This window comes from Electrona antarctica, assembly GCF_951216825.1.
Source record: "Electrona antarctica genome assembly, chromosome: 4".
In the NCBI taxonomy this organism is placed as follows: domain Eukaryota; kingdom Metazoa; phylum Chordata; class Actinopteri; order Myctophiformes; family Myctophidae; genus Electrona; species Electrona antarctica.
Genome location: NC_136809.1, coordinates 20,427,493 through 20,446,765, shown reverse-complemented (window position 1 = coordinate 20,446,765; position 19,273 = coordinate 20,427,493). Strand labels below are relative to the sequence as shown.

At 43.9% G+C, this 19,273-nt stretch overlaps 1 protein-coding gene across 1 annotated transcript; it reads right to left on the bottom strand.

Annotated features, from left to right (window-relative positions):
• Positions 1-1,517: 1,517 nt before the first annotated feature.
• LOC306921219 (3',5'-cyclic-AMP phosphodiesterase 4C-like) lies at positions 1,518-19,273 on the bottom strand (the record flags this gene model as incomplete). Its single annotated transcript, XM_079498329.1, has 17 exons — positions 1,518-1,694; positions 1,785-2,534; positions 2,975-3,157; positions 4,024-4,146; positions 4,777-4,931; positions 5,329-5,428; positions 6,368-6,532; positions 7,981-8,079; positions 8,794-8,948; positions 10,900-10,993; positions 11,858-12,020; positions 12,668-12,735; positions 14,594-14,633; positions 14,785-14,964; positions 15,503-15,630; positions 16,131-16,265; positions 19,232-19,273. 17 exons carry the CDS (start codon positions 19,271-19,273, stop codon positions 1,518-1,520), a joined length of 2,757 nt encoding a protein of 918 aa, XP_079354455.1.

Sequence of the window (19,273 nt, the reverse complement as noted above, 5' to 3'; positions counted from 1 at the left end):
CAAGCCTGATTTATACTTTGGTGAAATAGGCTCTATGCACACATTGTGGTCAAACAGAGTCAGGGTGCTGCTTTTGTGCAGTGTTGGCTAACTGGAAACACTGCTACACCAGTGGGTCTCAAAGTGTCCTTGAGTGTGTTCCAAATGGCCCCGTACGGGTCTGTAACTCTGAGAGTGTACAAAAAAATGGAACCAAATGGACCCTTACGGGTCCACACTCTCAGAGGGGTCCTTGAAATTAAAAAAGTTTGAGAACCACTGTACACTATATGGAACAGAGCCTTAATTAGTATCATCAGTAACACCTAGGGGAAGTAGGGAAGGGGCCCGGAAGTAGGAAGAGTTGTTCTGTGTGCATAGAATAGAGCATATTGCTCATATTGACGACACAGACGTGTCACGAGACGCTCATTCACTGAAGCATATATAACATCAGGCTTTAATAAGTTGACCACTTAAGTTGTGTTGCGGACGCTTCCAGCGGAAGGAGAATAAGCAGCCCTGTCATTCACACGTGTGTGGTGTTGGAGAGTATGACCAGTAGTCTCAGAAATCCAGCATTTATGGTTTTAAGGTTAGTGTGTGAACTGTTCCTAGACCGAAGCCTGAAGATGCAGCACTGCTCTCACGTGGAAATATCATATTTGTTCCAAAGGTGCAAGAATCTTTTTTTTTTTTTTGCTTTTTTACTTTTCCGACAAAAATGGAAGAATAGTTTAAGGTTGTACAAGAATCTTGAGTTAATGGTCAGAACAGTAATTCTGTATTGTCTTGTTAATACGTGTGTGTGTGTGTGTGTGTGTGTGTGTGTGTGTGTGTGTGTGTGTGCGTGTGCGTGTGTGAGTGAGAGGGGAGACGAGATTAGAATGTAGTAAACTATAAATAGTCCATGAAATCAAAAAAAAAAGTTTGGCATGCTGTTTGAATGTATGTTCGTGAGGTTTTAGATTCTAGGGTGCTACAAAAGGTTGATAAAACTGTTTCCCTTCATCCCCATATATCTATGGCAGTGGTGAATGTACATATGCTATAGGTGATGAAGGCTCATCTTTTACCAGGGCCAAAATTCCTGGGAAAAACCTGCGCGGAGTTGTTTTAGTTACGTACATACGTACAGTGCAACATCTGGCTGTCCAGGCAGGCATATGCAAAATCTCCTTTTGTTGTGGTTGTTGTCGCTGGAATTCACATCTTCAGCAACTCTCAACGTGTTCATTAGCAGTAAAGGTGACATCAATAAGTCAGCACACAAAGACTTCCCACCAAGCACCTCTTGGGATAAGCAGCACAAATGCTGTATGACCGAGAAAAAAAGCATTCTCTGGTGAATGGGTGGACGAGGCGTCTTTATTCCTCATCTACATCTCTTCGTCTTCCACTAGCACAATGTTATTCTGTACTTACATTTCTCTCTCACATAATCCTCTCTCTCCACCCTTCCATAACTATTGTGTCTTTAGTCTGACTGCCTCATTTTTCAAACCTCTCTCTTGTTGTCTCGTGTTGTTCATGAGTGACTAACCATCCTCCTCCTCTTTCCCTTCCTCATCTTCAGCCTCCACCTCCTCATTGCCATCCTCTACTTTCTCGCCCTCCTCTTTCACCTCTGCCTCCTCTCTGTCTTCCTCATTCTCCTGCACTTCTCCCGTTTCATTGTCACAATTCTCATCCTCCTCAGCTTCTCCTCCCTCCTCCTGTTCTCCATTTTCATCTGCCTCGTCCTGCTCTCCCTCCTCCCTCTCTGCACTCTCCCCTCCATCTCCTTTCTCCTCCTCCTCCATCACAGTCGCTTCTCCCCCCTGCTCATTTTCATCATTCTCTCCTGTGTCTCCTCCTTCCTTCTCTCCAGGCTCCTCCTCCACCTCTTCTTGCTCTACACTCTCATCTCCATCCACCTCCTCTGCATTCACCTCCTCCTCCCTCTCCTCTCCCGTCTCATCATCCTCCCTCTCTTCCTCCTCCTCCCCTCCTTCCCTCTCGTCATCTGTCCTCTCTCCTGTGATCTCGCACTCGACCGCCCGGTCTCCCTTCTCTTCGTCTGCTCCTTCCTCTGCGTCCTGTGCCTCCTGCCCCGTCGAGTCTTCATCCTGCTCCTCTCCACCACCTTCCTCCTCCTCCTCCTGGTCCTCACCACTGGCGTCCCCGTTCTGTTGTCCGTTGTGGTTCTCCTCGTCGTCCTCGACCTCCACGCGGGAGTCCTCGTCCGCTGCGTGGTCTCCCTCCATCGCGGCGTCGCCGCAGTTGGCATTCCGTCTGAGCACGCTCCCCCTCCTGCTGCCACCGTCCACGTTGTTGCCCAGCAGGTGCGTGTTATTGTGGTTGTTGTGCTCCAGGTCCTCCAGCGTCAGGTCGAACTGGAAGCGGTCGCGTTGCAGCAGGTGTCTGTCCGGCGGTGGCGAGGGCGACTGGGGCATGGCCCCCTGGTACCACTGCCTGTTCTCCTCCAGCGTGTCCAGCAGCTCCTGGGCGTCGGGGTGCACCAGGTCACCCCACGTCTCCCACAGTGGGTGGACAATGTAGTCGATGAAGCCCACCTACAGCAGAAGGGGGGGGGGGGGGGGGGGGGGCAGAGGAGGCAGGCAAGGTAGTGGGGATCATAAAGGTTTTACTTTTTTATCTCTGGCCATTCATTCATCAACCATGATACTTGCTGAGCTCATAATTCATGCTTCCCACCCATAATATATGAATGATCCTACTGATTTTAGTGACCACTTGCTACACTTGCTGAACATGGTGGATGAACCCTAAACATTTTGAGGGGTCCCATATGTAGCCTCCACCCTCGAGCCAAAATGTCAACCTTTCCTTATACAACCTATTTGGCAGATTTCACAATAAACCCATGGTAATTCCTGTAGCCTCCTTCAGTGAATATTAAAGAAGACACATGATGAAATGGATGTATGAAAGAAAACACTGTGTGTGGGGGTTGGGGAGGGGTGAGAGACCGAGACAGAGGGACAAATGTTACCTGATTCTTCTCCACAGAAGCTGTGTGCTTGTCACACATAGCACTGATCTCCATGCCTTTCTCCCTTTCCTTGTCCCCCTGCCTGAAGAACTCCTCCATAATTCTCTCTGTCCATTGTCTGTAGATCAGCAGAGACTTGGTAGGGTTGCTCAAGTCTGCACAGTGCACCATGTTCCTTAATACCTTCTCACATAAACGCGCGCACACACACACACACACACACACACACACACACACACACACACACACACACACACACACACACACACACACACACACACACACACACACACGCACACACACACACACACACACACACACACACACACACACACACACACACACACACACACACACATATATACACTTTCAATAAAATGTGTGTAATGTATGCGGGTGTAATGTATGCGGATACACTCGGTGGCGTGTCACGGATCTGAGGTGTAGTTTCGTACTGGGATCCAATACAGTATTTGCATTGATCACAAAGTTAGGACAAAATATATAAAATCATTGTATAGATAGAGAACATAGAATGATGATTGCCTGTACATGTATATGTATGCATCCTGAAAGAACCAGAGGTGTGTTGAAAATCGTTTTCAAAATGACTGCATATAATAATTACTGCATATAAGATCAATATAACTTTATCACAGCAGTCACCTGTATGCGTTCTGTGTAGTGGACCAGGAGTAATACACTGACCTGTATGCGTTCTGTGTAGTGGACCAGGAGTAATACACTGACCTGTATGCGTTCTGTGTAGTGGACCAGGAGTAATACACTGACCTGTATGCGTTCTGTGTAGTGGACCAGGAGTAATACACTGACCTGTATGCGTTCTGTGTAGTGGACCAGGAGTAATACACTGACCTGTATGCGTTCTGTGTAGTGGACCAGGAGTACTGTAATACACTGACCTGTATGCATTCTGTGTAGTGGACCAGGAGTAATACACTGACCTGTATGCGTTCTGTGTAGTGGACAAGGAGTAATACACTGACCTGTATGCGTTCTGTGTAGTGGACCAGGAATAATACACTGACCTGTATGCGTTCTGTGTAGTGGTCCAGCAGTAATACACCGGAGCTTGTCACCTTCTTGGTCTCCACCATGGTCTTCAGGTCAGCCATCAGGGTCATGTGCTTTGACATGTCAGTGGCCAACACCTAGAGGGAGACAGAGAGCAGGAACAAGCGTTGAGAGAGGTGGAAAGTATACAGATACCTGTAAGATGAATTAGCTCTGAATCAGTTCAGGAGGAAAGTACTTTTCTTGAGTAAAAATAGGTACAAATTATTATTCCTATACTGGCACTTCCCTATGTATCATCTTTGAGGATCACAGTAACATTGCCTGGGCACTGTTTCTGACTTTGTTCCCCGTTATGTTGGTTGTAACATCTATCTAGAAAATTCTACAGGAGTTGCTCTGGGTGACAGCCTCAACTAAAAGCCTAAAATAGAAATGTAATACAAAATGACGAAAATGGTCGTCGGCTACCTTTTTTCACTGACGAAAAGTAAATATGAACTAAGCTATGATGACTAAACCTGAGACTAAATTGACAATTCGGTTAACTAATAAAAACTAGACTAGACTGTTAGGGAATGTTTGGTTGCGCTCTGAAAATGTAGTGTAAATCAGAAAAAAGAATTCTGTCGACAAAATCAACTGTAGATTTAGTCGACTAAAATCTTATGATATTCAGTCGACTAAAACTAGACTAAAACATTGCAGATAAAATATGACTAAAACCAATTGAAAATGTGCTGTCAAAAAAAAACAGTGGCTCTGACCATGTCGATGACGAGCTTGCGGAGGCTCTGGCGCTGTCGCTTGGTGAGGTTCTGAAAGATGTCACAGTTGTCCTGGTGCAGGAGCTTGAAGCCCACAGCCAGGTGATGGTTCTCCAGGACCGACTCATCGTTATACATGAGGGCCAGCTCAGAGTCTGAGGTGCATGGGAATGACATGATGTTGTTGTGACACAGTGTCGAAAAGGGAAAGGGTAAGAAAGCTAAGAACTGAAAATGCAGTGTCAAGATAAGGAGGAGGCAAGGATTGATGTCACTATAAATGAAATACGAAACATTTTAGAGTGACAGGTCGAACAATATGTTTCAATGTTGTCTCCGCAATGCGTCCACGATAAATCGTTATTGCGTGTACATTTTTTATTATTTTGTTATATTGAAATCTCTGGGACAGAATCATTTGAGATGAGGAGGAAGACAATGAAGTCAATCCGAGACATGAAAAGGTCTGAGGTATTTGTGGTGTGAGTTTTCCGTGCGTGCGTGCGTGCGTGCGTGAGTGCGTGCGTGCGTGTGTTTCGAGCATGTACTCACTGGTACTGATGAGGAACTGGTTGGAAACCCCAGGATGATCTACGTCATGAATGGCTGCCGCGAACAGAGCAGCAAGGATCTCCAGATCAGTGAACACAGCCTGGGATTAGAGAGACAAAGTGAGGGTGGTGTACACTGTACACACACAGGGGTAGTGACAGAGTGAGGGTGGAGCACACACACAGGGGTAGTGACAGAGTGAGGGTGGAGTACACACACAGGGGTAGTGACAGAGTGAGGGTGGAGCACACACACAGGGGTAGTGACAGAGTGAGGGTGGAGTACATACCGGGGTAGTGACAGAATGAATAAAAGAAAGCGCAAATTTGTGATTTCATACACCTGCTCTTGCTTGAGCCGATAGTTCTCATTCACACTCAAGGCATTTAGCACTTAGTGTAACATAGTGTAGCATAGTGTACTAGTCACTACACTATTAATGACGTATTAAACGTATACTCACTACACTCACACTGTAGTAAGTGGGTAGGTTTGTTACAGTAAGTTTAGTACACACTAACACTGGCCCATGTAGTACACTTTAACACTGACTCATTTATTTCTCCCTTGATATTTGACGTGGCGTTTGAATTAATTAAAGACTGACCGGTGCCCGTCGTTAATTAAGCAAGTCAGACCCGCTCGATTGTGCACTACCCATCGTACCTGTTGTCAGAGTACCCGTTGCACATATGGATATATCTGTATATTCTGTATCTGTCTGTCGGTCTGCCTGTGTCCCTTTTATATTATGGTCAAGAGGTGCACGCACATCCACAAATTTCAACGGGTGCAGGATCCAAAAAAGTAACTAAGAAAGGAGAGAGGAGTCAGGTGACCTGACGAAGGCCCCTGAGGCCGAAACGTTGTATTGTCTTTCCGCTCTGTTGTCAATAAAGTTTGGGAGCTTTTAAAACGGTTTGCGGATCTCCTCTCTCCTTCATTTTATGGCCATACACATAGTATATTGACATTGTGATGCCATTGTGCCCATATATGAGCATGCCCGTATATGGCACACACGGGTGTGTACACCTACGTCCAGGGCAGGCGTTGAGAGAAGGACGTGTGTGGACTGGGTGACATCAGCTGCATGCAGGCTGTTGTGGTATGCTACATTGCCATGGTAATGGTCCTCCAGGGTCATCACATAGGTCATAAAGGTGTCGACTGGGATACGGAACGTCTTCAACAACTCTCGCTCCTGAAAGTGCACAGAAGGCCAATGAGTCAGTGCATATGCTGAGAGATGAAGCAGGGACCCCCACTACATGCTGTATAAAATAAATTGTGTTGTAGATTACACTTTCTCGTGGATTCCATAGATATCTTCATAGACTTGTTTAGTTGTTTCACAGCACTATCATTGTGTAGCGTGTGTATTTTCAGACAGTTAACCACATAAACCCTCTATACTTCGAAAACTTGTATTTGGTCTATTCTTTTTGAAGGGCGCTACCCCCTCCAATTCATGGCTTTTCACGATTACGTCATGGCAGCCAAGTCTATATGGGATTTTTGTTTAGAGCACTTATGACGTAAATTGTTTATGGATTTTAATGTTTGTTTATAGGGCACTAAATGACGACGTAAGACGACATGTGGCCGATATAAATAGATCTTGTAACAACTTTTGTTCTTCACAAGAAACGGTAAATTGAAATAGAACAGGAAAATTCATAAAAGAAAGAAAGGAGCCAAGCACAAGTGTGTTTTTTTCACCCTACACCAAACGTCTTTGGTGATAATAACCTATCTACAAGCTCACAAGTGACAATGCCTCGCAGCAACAATGCCTCGCAGCGCTAGGCGTTGTGAGTATGAATACGATCTGCTATTTCCCTCAAATTAGGTATGCTAGGGTTCAGATGGTTAATGTAAAAAAAAAGGTTCCTATAACACAAAGACGTTTGCCCCCCCTTGTTGTGTCTCTGAGGAAGTCCTTGTCGAAAACCCATGCTGTACGGGTAGCCAAGTCTAAGTGGATGATCAAAAACACTTACCAGCCCAACCACCATCTGTCAACGCTGCTGTACTGTCAGGCAGGCGATCAAATGCTGAAGGAACAGACTAAGGGACAGTTCTGATAGGCACAGGCTGCTGAACAGACACTGCGTCCTGTCACCAATGCTACAGGTGCCACCGCCAGTCTAACACGATTACATCGCCATTACTCTGACACTGTCACTTGGCAATGTGTATACGACGTGCGTGAACATTCCATTCCCACAAATGTCATACATATTTAATATCAGCTGCTATACTCTACGTGATGTTTTTAACGTGCACAAAAGACAGCGGTAGACTGAGACTTTATTTTGTTTGAATACACGCTTTGTGTTCATTTGTTTGATATGGCTCTGTTTCAATATTTGATATGTTTCCCTCTTTCTTATAATTATGCACGTATTAAACAGCAGATTGTAGGTCGCTTGTACAAAAACAATTTGATAACATGTCATCAGCCCTCTGCTTCTCCAGGATTCATTGTGAGCTTGTCGATTTTTATACATTTTAGGCATTTGAAAACTTGTGAAATGGGACATTCACACACACACACACACACACACACACACACACACACACACACACACACACACACACACACACACACACACACACACACACACACACACCCCTAATTGTATTTACCTGGAATATGGAGTACATGATGCAGCTGAGAGGTCTGCTGTTGGAGAGCTCTGCTATCCTGAAGATATTGAAGCTCCACTTATCCAGATCCTCCAGCTCCTACGCACACACACACACACACACACACGTGCGCATGCGTGCACACACACACACACACACACACACACACACACACACACACACACACACACACACACACACACACACACAAATAAGGTGCCTATTTTACAATGTGTTAGAGAGGGAAACAGTCAGAAAGGAAGAGAAATGAGAAACAGTGAGAGGGAGGAGAAGAGAGAGAGAGAGAGAGAGAGACAGACAGACAGACAGACAGACAGACAGACAGACAGACAGACAGACAGACAGACAGACAGACAGACAGACAGACAGACAGACAGACAGACAGACAGACAGACAGACAGACAATTTAGGCATTTAGCAGACGCTCTTAATTCAGAGCGATTTACATTAAGCAATAACAAAAAGCATGGCATACATCACATATATAAAAAGTAGTTATCATGAATCATGCGTAAACTAAGAACGTAACAGTGGAGTATCTATGTAAACTATACATACTATACTATAATTATAATATATTATACATGTGTACTATAAAGTGCTATGACTACATAAAGTGCAATTCTAGAGCTGTCTACGTAACAAGCTATAAGTCTGTTTAAAATACTATCTAAGTCTACATAATGTGCTATCTAAGGGGCTAGGCTAGGGCAAGTGCTACGGGCCATGGACAGACAGACAGACAGACAGACAGACAGACAGACAGACAGACAGACAGACAGACAGACAGACCTTGGCCAGCTCATCCTCTTGGTCTGTGTTTACCCCAAAACGAGGCACTGTGCTGGAAAGGCTGTTGCTGTGAGATAGCTTCCTCACTCCACTGATGCGACTCATCGACTTGTCCTTCAGAGTTGGAGATGGGATCTCCACTTCATTCTGCTTGTCTAGAGATTTTTGGGATCACACACAAACATGCACGCACAGTGCACGCACACAGACACACACACACGTGTAAAGTTGCTTGTAAATATTGATAGTTGCGGGTAATGTTTTTTGGGGCTTGTTTTTAAAGTTTAGTTGCTTATTTCCAAATTGTTTAAACCAGTGGCCCTCACACCTTTTCATGTCAAGCAACCGCAAATTAATATGTATTAATGAATGTATTGTCTACGGAGTCGGACTCCCATCTGAAAATATTTTATGTCAGGGAAATGTTGTGAGCTCGCTTCTTTTGGGCTTGTTTTCAAAGATTGTTTATTTTTGGCGCAAAAAACTGGCAACACTGTTCTCAAGCCTTTCCTGTCGATACCCTGGGCCTGCTAAGCTCCAACATCTGCTTGTGGGGCATTTTTAGCGCCTTCAAATTTGATAAATAGGTTAGCTCTGTAGTCAAAACCAGCTTTTCACATCTTCAGATTATATCTCTCCCCAAAAGACAGAGGGTAATTCATCCTTTCATATACCCTCAAGGCTTGATTATTGTAAGTCTCTGTATGTGGTCATTGATCCAGTCATCCTGCAACGCGTTTAAAATGCAGCTGCCCACGCCTCCACACCAGTAACAAAAAAGGAAAAGCACAACCACATTATTCAAGTTTTGGCCTCACTCCACTGGCTCTCTGTCCAGTGTTAAAGGACAACTTCACCCATTTTCAATTTCTTAATTTGCAGACATTTCTGAATGCCATGCTGTCACAGTTTGGGACAGGCAGGTGTTGGACCCAAGCGCAGACAAAGGCAGACACAGGGCAGGTTGAATACAAGGGGGTTTATTCACCCAAAACTCAGGAAACAAAGAATACACACAGGACTGGAAACTACTACAGAACACCATAACAACATCTACACTACACTCTAGCAGTATACAGGGAACAAAAGGAACAGAGGGTTTAAGTAGGACAAACCAAACACAGGTGATAATCAACATAGGGATTGGCTCGGAGACTAACAGGACACAGGTGGAGAAAACTAGTAATCACAGGGAGGGTGAAACAACAGAGGTAACAAAAGGGTACAAGGACAACAGGAAACACGTGTTGGGTACACAATAAAGGTACACAATAACAAATCACCACAGTTCATGACACATGCAGTCTACTAGTCAAAACTCTGCATGAATTTTCTAAAATTGCTTGTGGCCTTTTGTCAATTCACACTTCACAGCACATTGGGCCTCACACAGCCACCATAGAAAAGCCATGTTTTGGTTTTTATTTATATATTTTTGGGGCCAAAAAAGCCAACATCTTAACCACAAAAGCCAAAGGGAATTCCCTATGACTCGGGGGAGATATTAGACTTTCAGGTCATCAGGCTGAGGTTTTGTGAGCAACTCTGCTACACTCACCCTCCTTTTGACCTCACACAGAAATCTGGCCTGAGCCGGGATTTGAACCCGGGTCCCCTATGTGGAAAGCCAACATCTTAACCACTAAGCCAAAGGGAATTCCCTATGACTTGGGGGAGATATTACACTTTTAGGCTGAGGTTGTGAGCCACTGCTACACATGCAGTAAGGGTCGTCGGGATCGGGACTCAAACCCAAACTCAAACTTACCCCTTCAGGACAGGATCACCTTTTGGGGTTCTTGTATGTACAGTATATAGCCTAGCAACATAACATGTTTGAAATGTTTGAATGAAATGTAGAAATTTGGAAATGTCTGAAAACTTAGATCAGTATACGGCGTTTTTAGAATCGGCCTTAGTCCTAAATGGGTTAAGAGCATCTGCTAAATGCCTAAATTGTAAATTGTAAACCTGTGACGTGCCCATCAGGCTGCATTAGAGCCTGCATGTGGTATGTGCCTGGACCGCTAGGCCAGCAGGCAGCCCCTTAAGAAAGCTATGTTGACATCATGTTATGCATGGTAGCCTTTATACCAGTCAACTCACCCAGGAAGGTGCTAGAGATGTATTCTGACACCTGGTTGCCTGAGCGACTCATCTCTGACAGGTGGGACAGCTCCCTGTTCAGCATCCTCTTGAACTGCAGCAGAGAGTGGGACAACACATAGATAAGGGGGACAGCCCGGTGTTGAACACCACAGTGTAGGGCTGCACGGCTGGTACATTTACAGACAGACCCCAGTGCTGCATTGCTCACTGCTACACCACTGGCAGCTCAACAGTGACTTTACATGAACGGAACAATACAACATAGCCTGGAATTTTATACTTGGGTTGTGGCAGGTTAGGTTAGGTTTAGCCTGGCCCAGCCACCGTGCTTTCTGGTATAGAGGGGCGGGCACCGCCGGGAGCAATGTGTTGAATCATATTGGTTCACCGATCTGAGCGCCCCTCCCCTCCCTGGTAGAAAACAGCAGACAACACGGACGTCACCAAATTTCGAGCGACGCCCCTTCGCACTGGAGTTCACTCCCACTTCGTCCTAGACCAGGAAATGTGGCTCGTTTCCCCAGGCATTCATTTAAAAAAAATAAAAGCCTGGGTGCCGAGGCTAGGTTGGTTAGCTTAGGTTAGGTTAGCTGGTTACTCCACAAATACATACACATCAACAAAGAAATACAGCTAGAGCAACATCATGCCATCATCATATAGTCTGTTGTCAAATAAACATCCGATACACTATTGCAGTTGCCCAATAGCTCATATTGCACTTGGCACATACAAAAAATTTTTTTCCCAAAAGGCATACACAATAAAGTCAGGAAGTGCAGACAATTATGTAATATGTGCTTGCAATCTTTGTTAAATGTGAGTAGCCTAAGTCTAACGGTTTAAGATTTAAGCTTGGTTATACCGTACAATACATATCACACAATGACATCAGATTCATCCGTTTCATTTTTGTGTTTGATATGTGCTGGTGGTGGTGGTGGGCACACAGTACCTTGTTGGAAGCCATGTCGCTGACAGAGCGGTGTGTTTGAATGGTCTCCAACTGGTCCAGGCACCAGTCCAGTTCTTCTAAGGTTTCCGCGGCCAGCTGCTGGTAGTGCTGCTCAGACAGGGCTGTCCTGGGAGTGGAAGACACCCCACTCAGGGGAGACCTTCTGGGGACACAATAGCACAGTGTGGTTTCATTAAGACATAGAAGGCCTATGTCCATAGCAACTTACTGTACAGTACAGTAAGCAAGAACAACACGAGGTAATAATACATCAACTCAAATGCATAGAAATTGTGATCCTTGATGACTATTTCTATGCATTTGATGCATTACCATGTGTTGTTCTTGCTTACTGTAAATTTCTCTGGATTAAGAGTTTATGCGAAATGCCTAAATGTAATTGTAAATCGTAAATTGAAGAGATATATCAGAAACAAATAAAATTGAGAAATAAATAAGCAAAGCATAAACCTCTCTCATAACAGTAAGTATTGCTACACAAAAGTGGACTTTGGATAAGCAGCATGTGACACAATAAGAAACATTTGTCAAACAAAAAGAACAGTGATAACTATACCACAATGTAATACAAAAACACAGCTATATTACTGAAACTTTATATGAGCGTTCAAGCATTATGCCATGCCTGCTTGTGATGATACAGGAAATAGTGGTTCAATACTTTTCATCCATAATAAAACTGGCAATACTTGTTTTGACTGTATCACTGTAAGAACTACTTAGATCAAGTATTAACACATGTTAATAGAGTCAGTGGCAGACTATTGGGGATAGAAAGTTGGTACTGACTTGACTGGCGTGGAAACATTGGCAAGAAGGGTGAAGTTGCTCCGCACTGATCGTAAACTGGCCAGAACCTATAGGAGAATATAACAATAAAATAATAATAAATGTATGTAGGCTTAACGATTTTTACAAACTGTGTTACAAAGCAACACGCAGTGGTAGGAAATACAATAAAATGCAGGGAGTACAACAAAAGACAGACTCTTACAGTGTAGCAGAGTGTCTCACAACCTCAGCCTGATGACCTAAAAGTCTAATATCTCCCCAGAGGCAGAGTAATAGACTCTATAGATAGTATAGAGAATTCTATAGCTATAGAGATGTTGGCTTTCCACGCGGGAGATCCGGGTTTGAATCCTGGGCGTTACATATTCACATGACCATGTGCATAGCGGTCAGATCTGTGCCTGGCTTGTTTAAATTATAGTTATGTCTAAATCATAGTGACATGACCATTGCATATTAGACCATTCTTTTTTTTTTAGGGGAGCTTTTCCTGCCTTTATTTCATAGTGTAAATAGTCAGACAGGAAATGGGGAGAGAGAGATGGGGAGTGACAGGCAGGAAAGGTCGTCGGGAACGGGACTCGAACCCCCGACGACGCTGTCAGGCTTAGCAGCCTCGACGTCTACGCCAGCCGTCTGGGCCGCATTAGCCAATTTTAAAATAGGATATGGCTCACTTCTGCTGATGTATTAGTATAGATAGTATAACATAATAGGGTAGTAATGTCATATGATGAAGCAACGTCCAATCAACTCCAATTTTAAATCACATGCGGAGGGGTCTCTATAGAGCACATCTCCAAAACCACTTTAGTAACTATAGGCCTACCTTCAATGCATTATAAACATACGCATAATCCATTATATAATCTTTAATTAGATAAAGTACTAGCAATAATCATCATAACACATTATAAAGCGAGAGACGTGCACTCTGCGGAGAGCCCCTTTTTAGCTAACTATTAATTGATTTAATTCATTAAATTCATTCACAATTCATTAATTTGAATTCATTAAAATATATAGAAAATAAACCAGCAAAGGAACTTTTATATTTCTATTTTGTGCTTTGTTTTTCAAAGGAGAATTAATGTCAGCATGTCTTAAATGGTTTCAATTTAAAAAGTAGATTAGGCCTACTGGCAACTGCCATTGTCATAGTTTCCATTGAGCACCCCAACATGTCATGGAATGACAGTTACTGACACATGCACTGGCACAAGTCAATAATATTCACTTCATATTCACTTGACTCATTAGACAGTGAGTGCCATGACAGAGTCAGTGTCAGAGCAAATTTGCTAAAATGAGAGTTGATCTTGGTTCTTATTTCTCATTATGAATTAAATTTAAAATCTATAATGATGAGATTCCACAAACTAGCTAGATAATGACCATGATACTGAGATGATACTGACCATGATAATGACCATGATACTAACATTATACTGACCTACAGACCATGATATTGACCATGGTAATATACTGACATGATACTGACCATAAGAACAACAAAGGTGTCACTAGGTCATCAGCCTGATAACCTATAGTGGTTATGATGGCTTTCCACGCGAGAGACCCGGGTCCGAATCCCGGACGTGCTGGGACCCAGATTGGGTCTCCCGGTGGAAGGAGATCGAAAGGGGGGTGAGTGTAGCAGAGTGGCTCACAACCTCAGCATGATGACGTAAAAGTCAAATATCTCGCCCCGGGTCATAGGGAATTCCCTTTGGCTTAGTAGTTAAGATGATGGCTTTATACACTCAGGAGACCACAGAGTTTGAATCACAGGCGTTACTGTACATTGGACACATTTATATGTGTGAGCACATCCAGTTGGTATAATGTCATACTGTAGGTCCCACAGTAATGTATACTGTATACACTGTACTGTATGCGACTGTCTGCGACTGTATTACTCACTTGAGCAAAGGGTGTGACGATGAAGTCCTCTGCTGTGTGCCTGAGAGACAGAGAGATGGGAAGAGAGGGCATGGAGCCAAAGAGAGCCAAAGCAATAATTGAAAAATGAAATAATAATGCTCCATCTGTGGATTGGTACACAGGCATATTATCATGAATGCTCTCTCTCTCTCTCTTCCCCTGTATCTTACCCATCACTCGCCAGGGAAGACTTCCGCGAGACGGTCTTGGGGGACATGTCGTAATCGGAGTCGGAGCGGTAGAGGAAAGACTCTCGTCTCTGGCCCTGAGGGAAGGAGGTGTGTAGGGTGAGTCCTGGGCTCTGTCCCACGGGGGTGTGAGCTGGGGACGCTCCGTTTTCCACTTCACATCTAGAACAAGAAAGAATAGGATGCATACACAGTATTTGAATGTGGCTCTCTTTATACCCTCTTCCAAATCCCAACTCCCTGTATGTATCACTCTCGCTACAACTGCCAATAAGTTACGCTCTCATAACTGCTCCACTATACCTGCATTATTGAGGCTTCACAGCCCCCCATATCATATCAGCATTGAGGAAGTAATTTTCTTTGTTAAATACCAAGGCAAAAAATAACTATAGAGGAGGGAGAGACCACTGTATAATGCAACTTTTTTTGGTATGGCTACAAACAAACTGTTCTTAGAGCATTGTGTGTGCATGTGTGTGTGTGTGTGTGTGTGTGTGTGTGTGTGTGTGTGTGTGTGTGTGTGTGTGTGTGTGTGTGTGTGTGTGTGTGTTTGTGTGTGCGTGCATGCATGCGTGTGCATGTATGTACGTGTGCATGTATGTGTGTATGTGTGTGTGTGTGTGTGTGTGTGTGTGTGTGTGTGTGTGTGTGTGTGTGTGTGTGTGTGTGTGTGTGTGTGTGTGTGTGTGTGGCATACCCATCAGCATCTGCATGTGTGATGGAGATGCGTGGCGGTATGCGCAGTGGAAGGGTTGTGGGTCGAGATACGTTGCTCGGCACCTCTGGTGAGCGCGTGCGGTCTCGGGGGCGGAGCCAGCAGGGCACCTGCCAGGTCACATGTCAGGGGTATCACAATTATTTGTACACGCTCAGAGTTAAGGGGGTCCTAGCAAATAAAACTTTTGAGAACCACCTATTCTGAAGAAAATCTAGAGACTGACATTCAAATGTTGTGTCTTATGATCAAAATAAGTCTAAAATGTAACAAAATGTAACATTTGCCAATAACAAGACATAGGGCTTCATTTTCGTCACCGCTAAACCCCTTATCCCTAAACTTCTTTGCCTTTTTTACTATTTTGAAAAACATTTTTGAATAGTTCAACTAGCCAATCTACATTGACACATTGTGAGCTTGTAGACTGGCTATTTGAACTATTCAAAAATGTTTTGCAAAATAGTAAAAAAAGGCAAAGAAGTTTAGGGATAAGGGGTTTAGCGGTGACGAAAATGGAGCCCCTGCAAGTCTTTGCCAGGGATACATTTGTCCATGTACGGACATATTGATGACCCGCTGCTTATTCCTAAACCTGCTCCATCAATACCTGAAGACTAGAAGAGAGTCTTCGGCTTCTCCCCCTGCGTAGCTCCGCCCCCAACGTGGCTCCCGACGTATAGGAGCGGCTGTAGCTAGATGACTCCGCCTTCTCCCCACCACCTACTGTACCTGTGTCTTGACCCTGTCAGACAGAGGGACATCAAGGAAAAGAGGGGAGTTACTGTAAATACAAATACATATAGTAAAACATTTCCTTACACATTGGCTGCCAGACCTGACCCTCGCCAGATGGCGCTCCCTGCCACGACTGCAGCCCGATGTTTTACTCTGAAGACCCCCAAATTCACCCCACAGTGAACCGGAAGAAAAATGACCTATAAGCTATGTTTTTAAAGTTTTAATATTGTAACTGGTAACAGCGAGGTAGCGAAGATTTAGTACTAACATCCTGGTTTTGATCAAACACATTCTGAGAAAGGATTCTGAGAAGAAAAGTGTTTTAATATCGCTGTTTACACAAGTCTATGGAGTGGCCACAGGGCACGGTGCCATGTCATTATTCCGACCTCTCAATATTCCGACCTCCCATAATTCCGAACGAACAAACAATATCTCAAACCCTATACTAACCTCAGTCTTAACCAGCCACTCCTCAGTCTTAACCGGCCACGTTGGTCGCTAACCCTAACCTCAGTCTTAACCAGCCACGTAGGTCGGACTAACGGGAGGTCAGACTTATGGGCAGTCCCTGTTTAGGGCTAGCTATAGCAACCCAATGCTAATGTATGTTGCATTACGACCCCGAATATCATAAAACCACTATAAAGACCTAAAGACGGAAATATACATATTTGGCAGGGAAGCGTTGGATTTGATAGGATGTAAATATACGTATTTGGCAGGCAATGTGTAAAGGGTAAACCTATTTTGGTTCATGTCATTATAGGCAAAAGGTTTCAAAGATTAAAAAAAAATAGTGAAAAAGCCAAATGTACAAGCTCACAAGACGTGCAACACCGTAGTACAACAAAGTACGGTGATTTTAAATTCATGGCATCTTGTCTAATGTATCACATGGCTGATGTTTCATTTGTACCCATTGAAATGCTGGTGCAACTGATAGTTTTACACTAGTCCAGAGTCAGACTGAACATTATGTCCCATCTCTGTTTCATAAGGGCTGATGAGCCACATGCTAGCACATACTCACACGGCTAAAAGAATGGCGTAGAAAAGAGAATAAACACATACAATACGTGCAGAAAACATCAGCTGCATATAGCTAATGCTAATGCAACAGGCCCTCCCTGGACAACTTTTCAGGCACACATTACCTTTAGCCGTTTTCCTGGGCTGGGGTGATCAGCCAGTGACAGTGAAAGCTTTTACATCTTATTATCTAGGCTCGATAATCTGAATAATACAAGCATAGAAGATAAATAAATCATTTTATGCTAAAATCTAACAAAGATTGGGTCAATAATAAGGTATGATACATTCTGGGACTGTCTGGGGAGCAGCAAGGGCATTTCATATTATTAACCAATAATGGTTAATAATATTAAATGTTTATTTGTTTATTTTTGTCCACTCAGTTAATCACCTCAGCAGCCCAATCTGATCATCTGGTAGGTCAGAATGAGGTGATTGCACACAGCTGATGTAATGGTGTGTGTGTGTGTGTGTGTGTGTGTGTGTGTGTGTGTGTGTGTGTGTGTGTGTGTGTGTGTGTGTACGTGCGTGCAGGGTGGGTGCGTGTGTCTGGGATAAGGCCTCCACAGACTGAGCTCTCTACGAGGCTGATCTGCACTGCAGTACCGTAGCAACAAAACACTGGGGGAATGGCAGCAGTTGCTAGGCAACAGTGCCGTGTTGGTTGCCTCCATGCTGCGTTTGATGTCGTCCAGACTCCAGACCCAGATGTGAGATGCTCACACAGGCACAAGCACACACATATACACTACACACACCAATGCATGGACACGTACTCTGCAGAATGGTATTCTAATAGAGCCTTTCCGTATTTCATCCACAATGTCACCCGTAAACCACTAAAGTGCCATTTTATAGTGCCATCATTTACGATGGGGACACATCGCGATGCGTTCAGTGCATATTGCAGATCAGTGATTGTTGCTATTTTTTATATTCCTTGCGGGCTTCTAACAAAAGTGGAGGATTTTTGAAATATTTGACATTTTGTATCATTTTCTGGTAATGTATTTTATTTGCGTTACATAAAAAATATATATTTTCCGCCTATAGTGGCATGCTCAAAATAGGGATGCCAGGTTGGAAGTTGTTGAAAAGCACATGGTGCTTGATCCCTGGATCCCATAGGAAAAAGGACTGTGATCACAGTGGCTCGCTAAGTGGCTCACACCAAGTGAGAGGACACTGGAGAATTAATGATTATTCAGGGTGTACTGCTGACTGAAGACCGATTTGATTCATACTTTGCACGTCGGGAATAGCTGAACTACAAGCTCACAGCACGTTGCGGATGCAACACGCTGTGAGCTTGTAGGTCTGCTATTTTCTGCCAAGACTAAGACATTTGTGTCAAGCCTAATACATTGGTCTTCTTGACACGGACAAATCTTCATAGGTCAGGAAAGAGGGCGCTTAAATGTGTTGCGGTCGCAAGCATCAGGTTAGCAGGCCCTTTAATTTAACTCTGAGAGCACAGAAATGGAATGAAATGGGGTACATTTGGTTCTCAGAAACTTCTCACTGTTAAATAAACACAATTTTACAATGTAGGATCGATCACACATGCATGCATGGATTGAACGCACGGACATACGTTTGAATGCACATACATGAGCATACCAATATCTACGATATACTGTGCATGCATATAGCTCTGCATCCACTGAATCCATGCTCACACAAACCCTGAATCCATGCTCAGACAAACACATGCATGCAAACAAACAAACAAACAAACAAACACACACACACAGTGTATCTCTCCTGTTTCCCCAAATGTTGTGTTTCCTCCTTCTAATCTGTAGTGTTATTTTTGAACAAGTGACATCTACAATATAACAACGGCAATATAGTCTGATGTTCCCAGTTGATTCCTGACAGCAAAACGCTCCCCCATGTGTGGGCGTATGTTTACTGGTACGTTCACCTTCTCACCTCTTCTCCGTTCACCGACAGCACACTGCGGCTCTTCTTCAT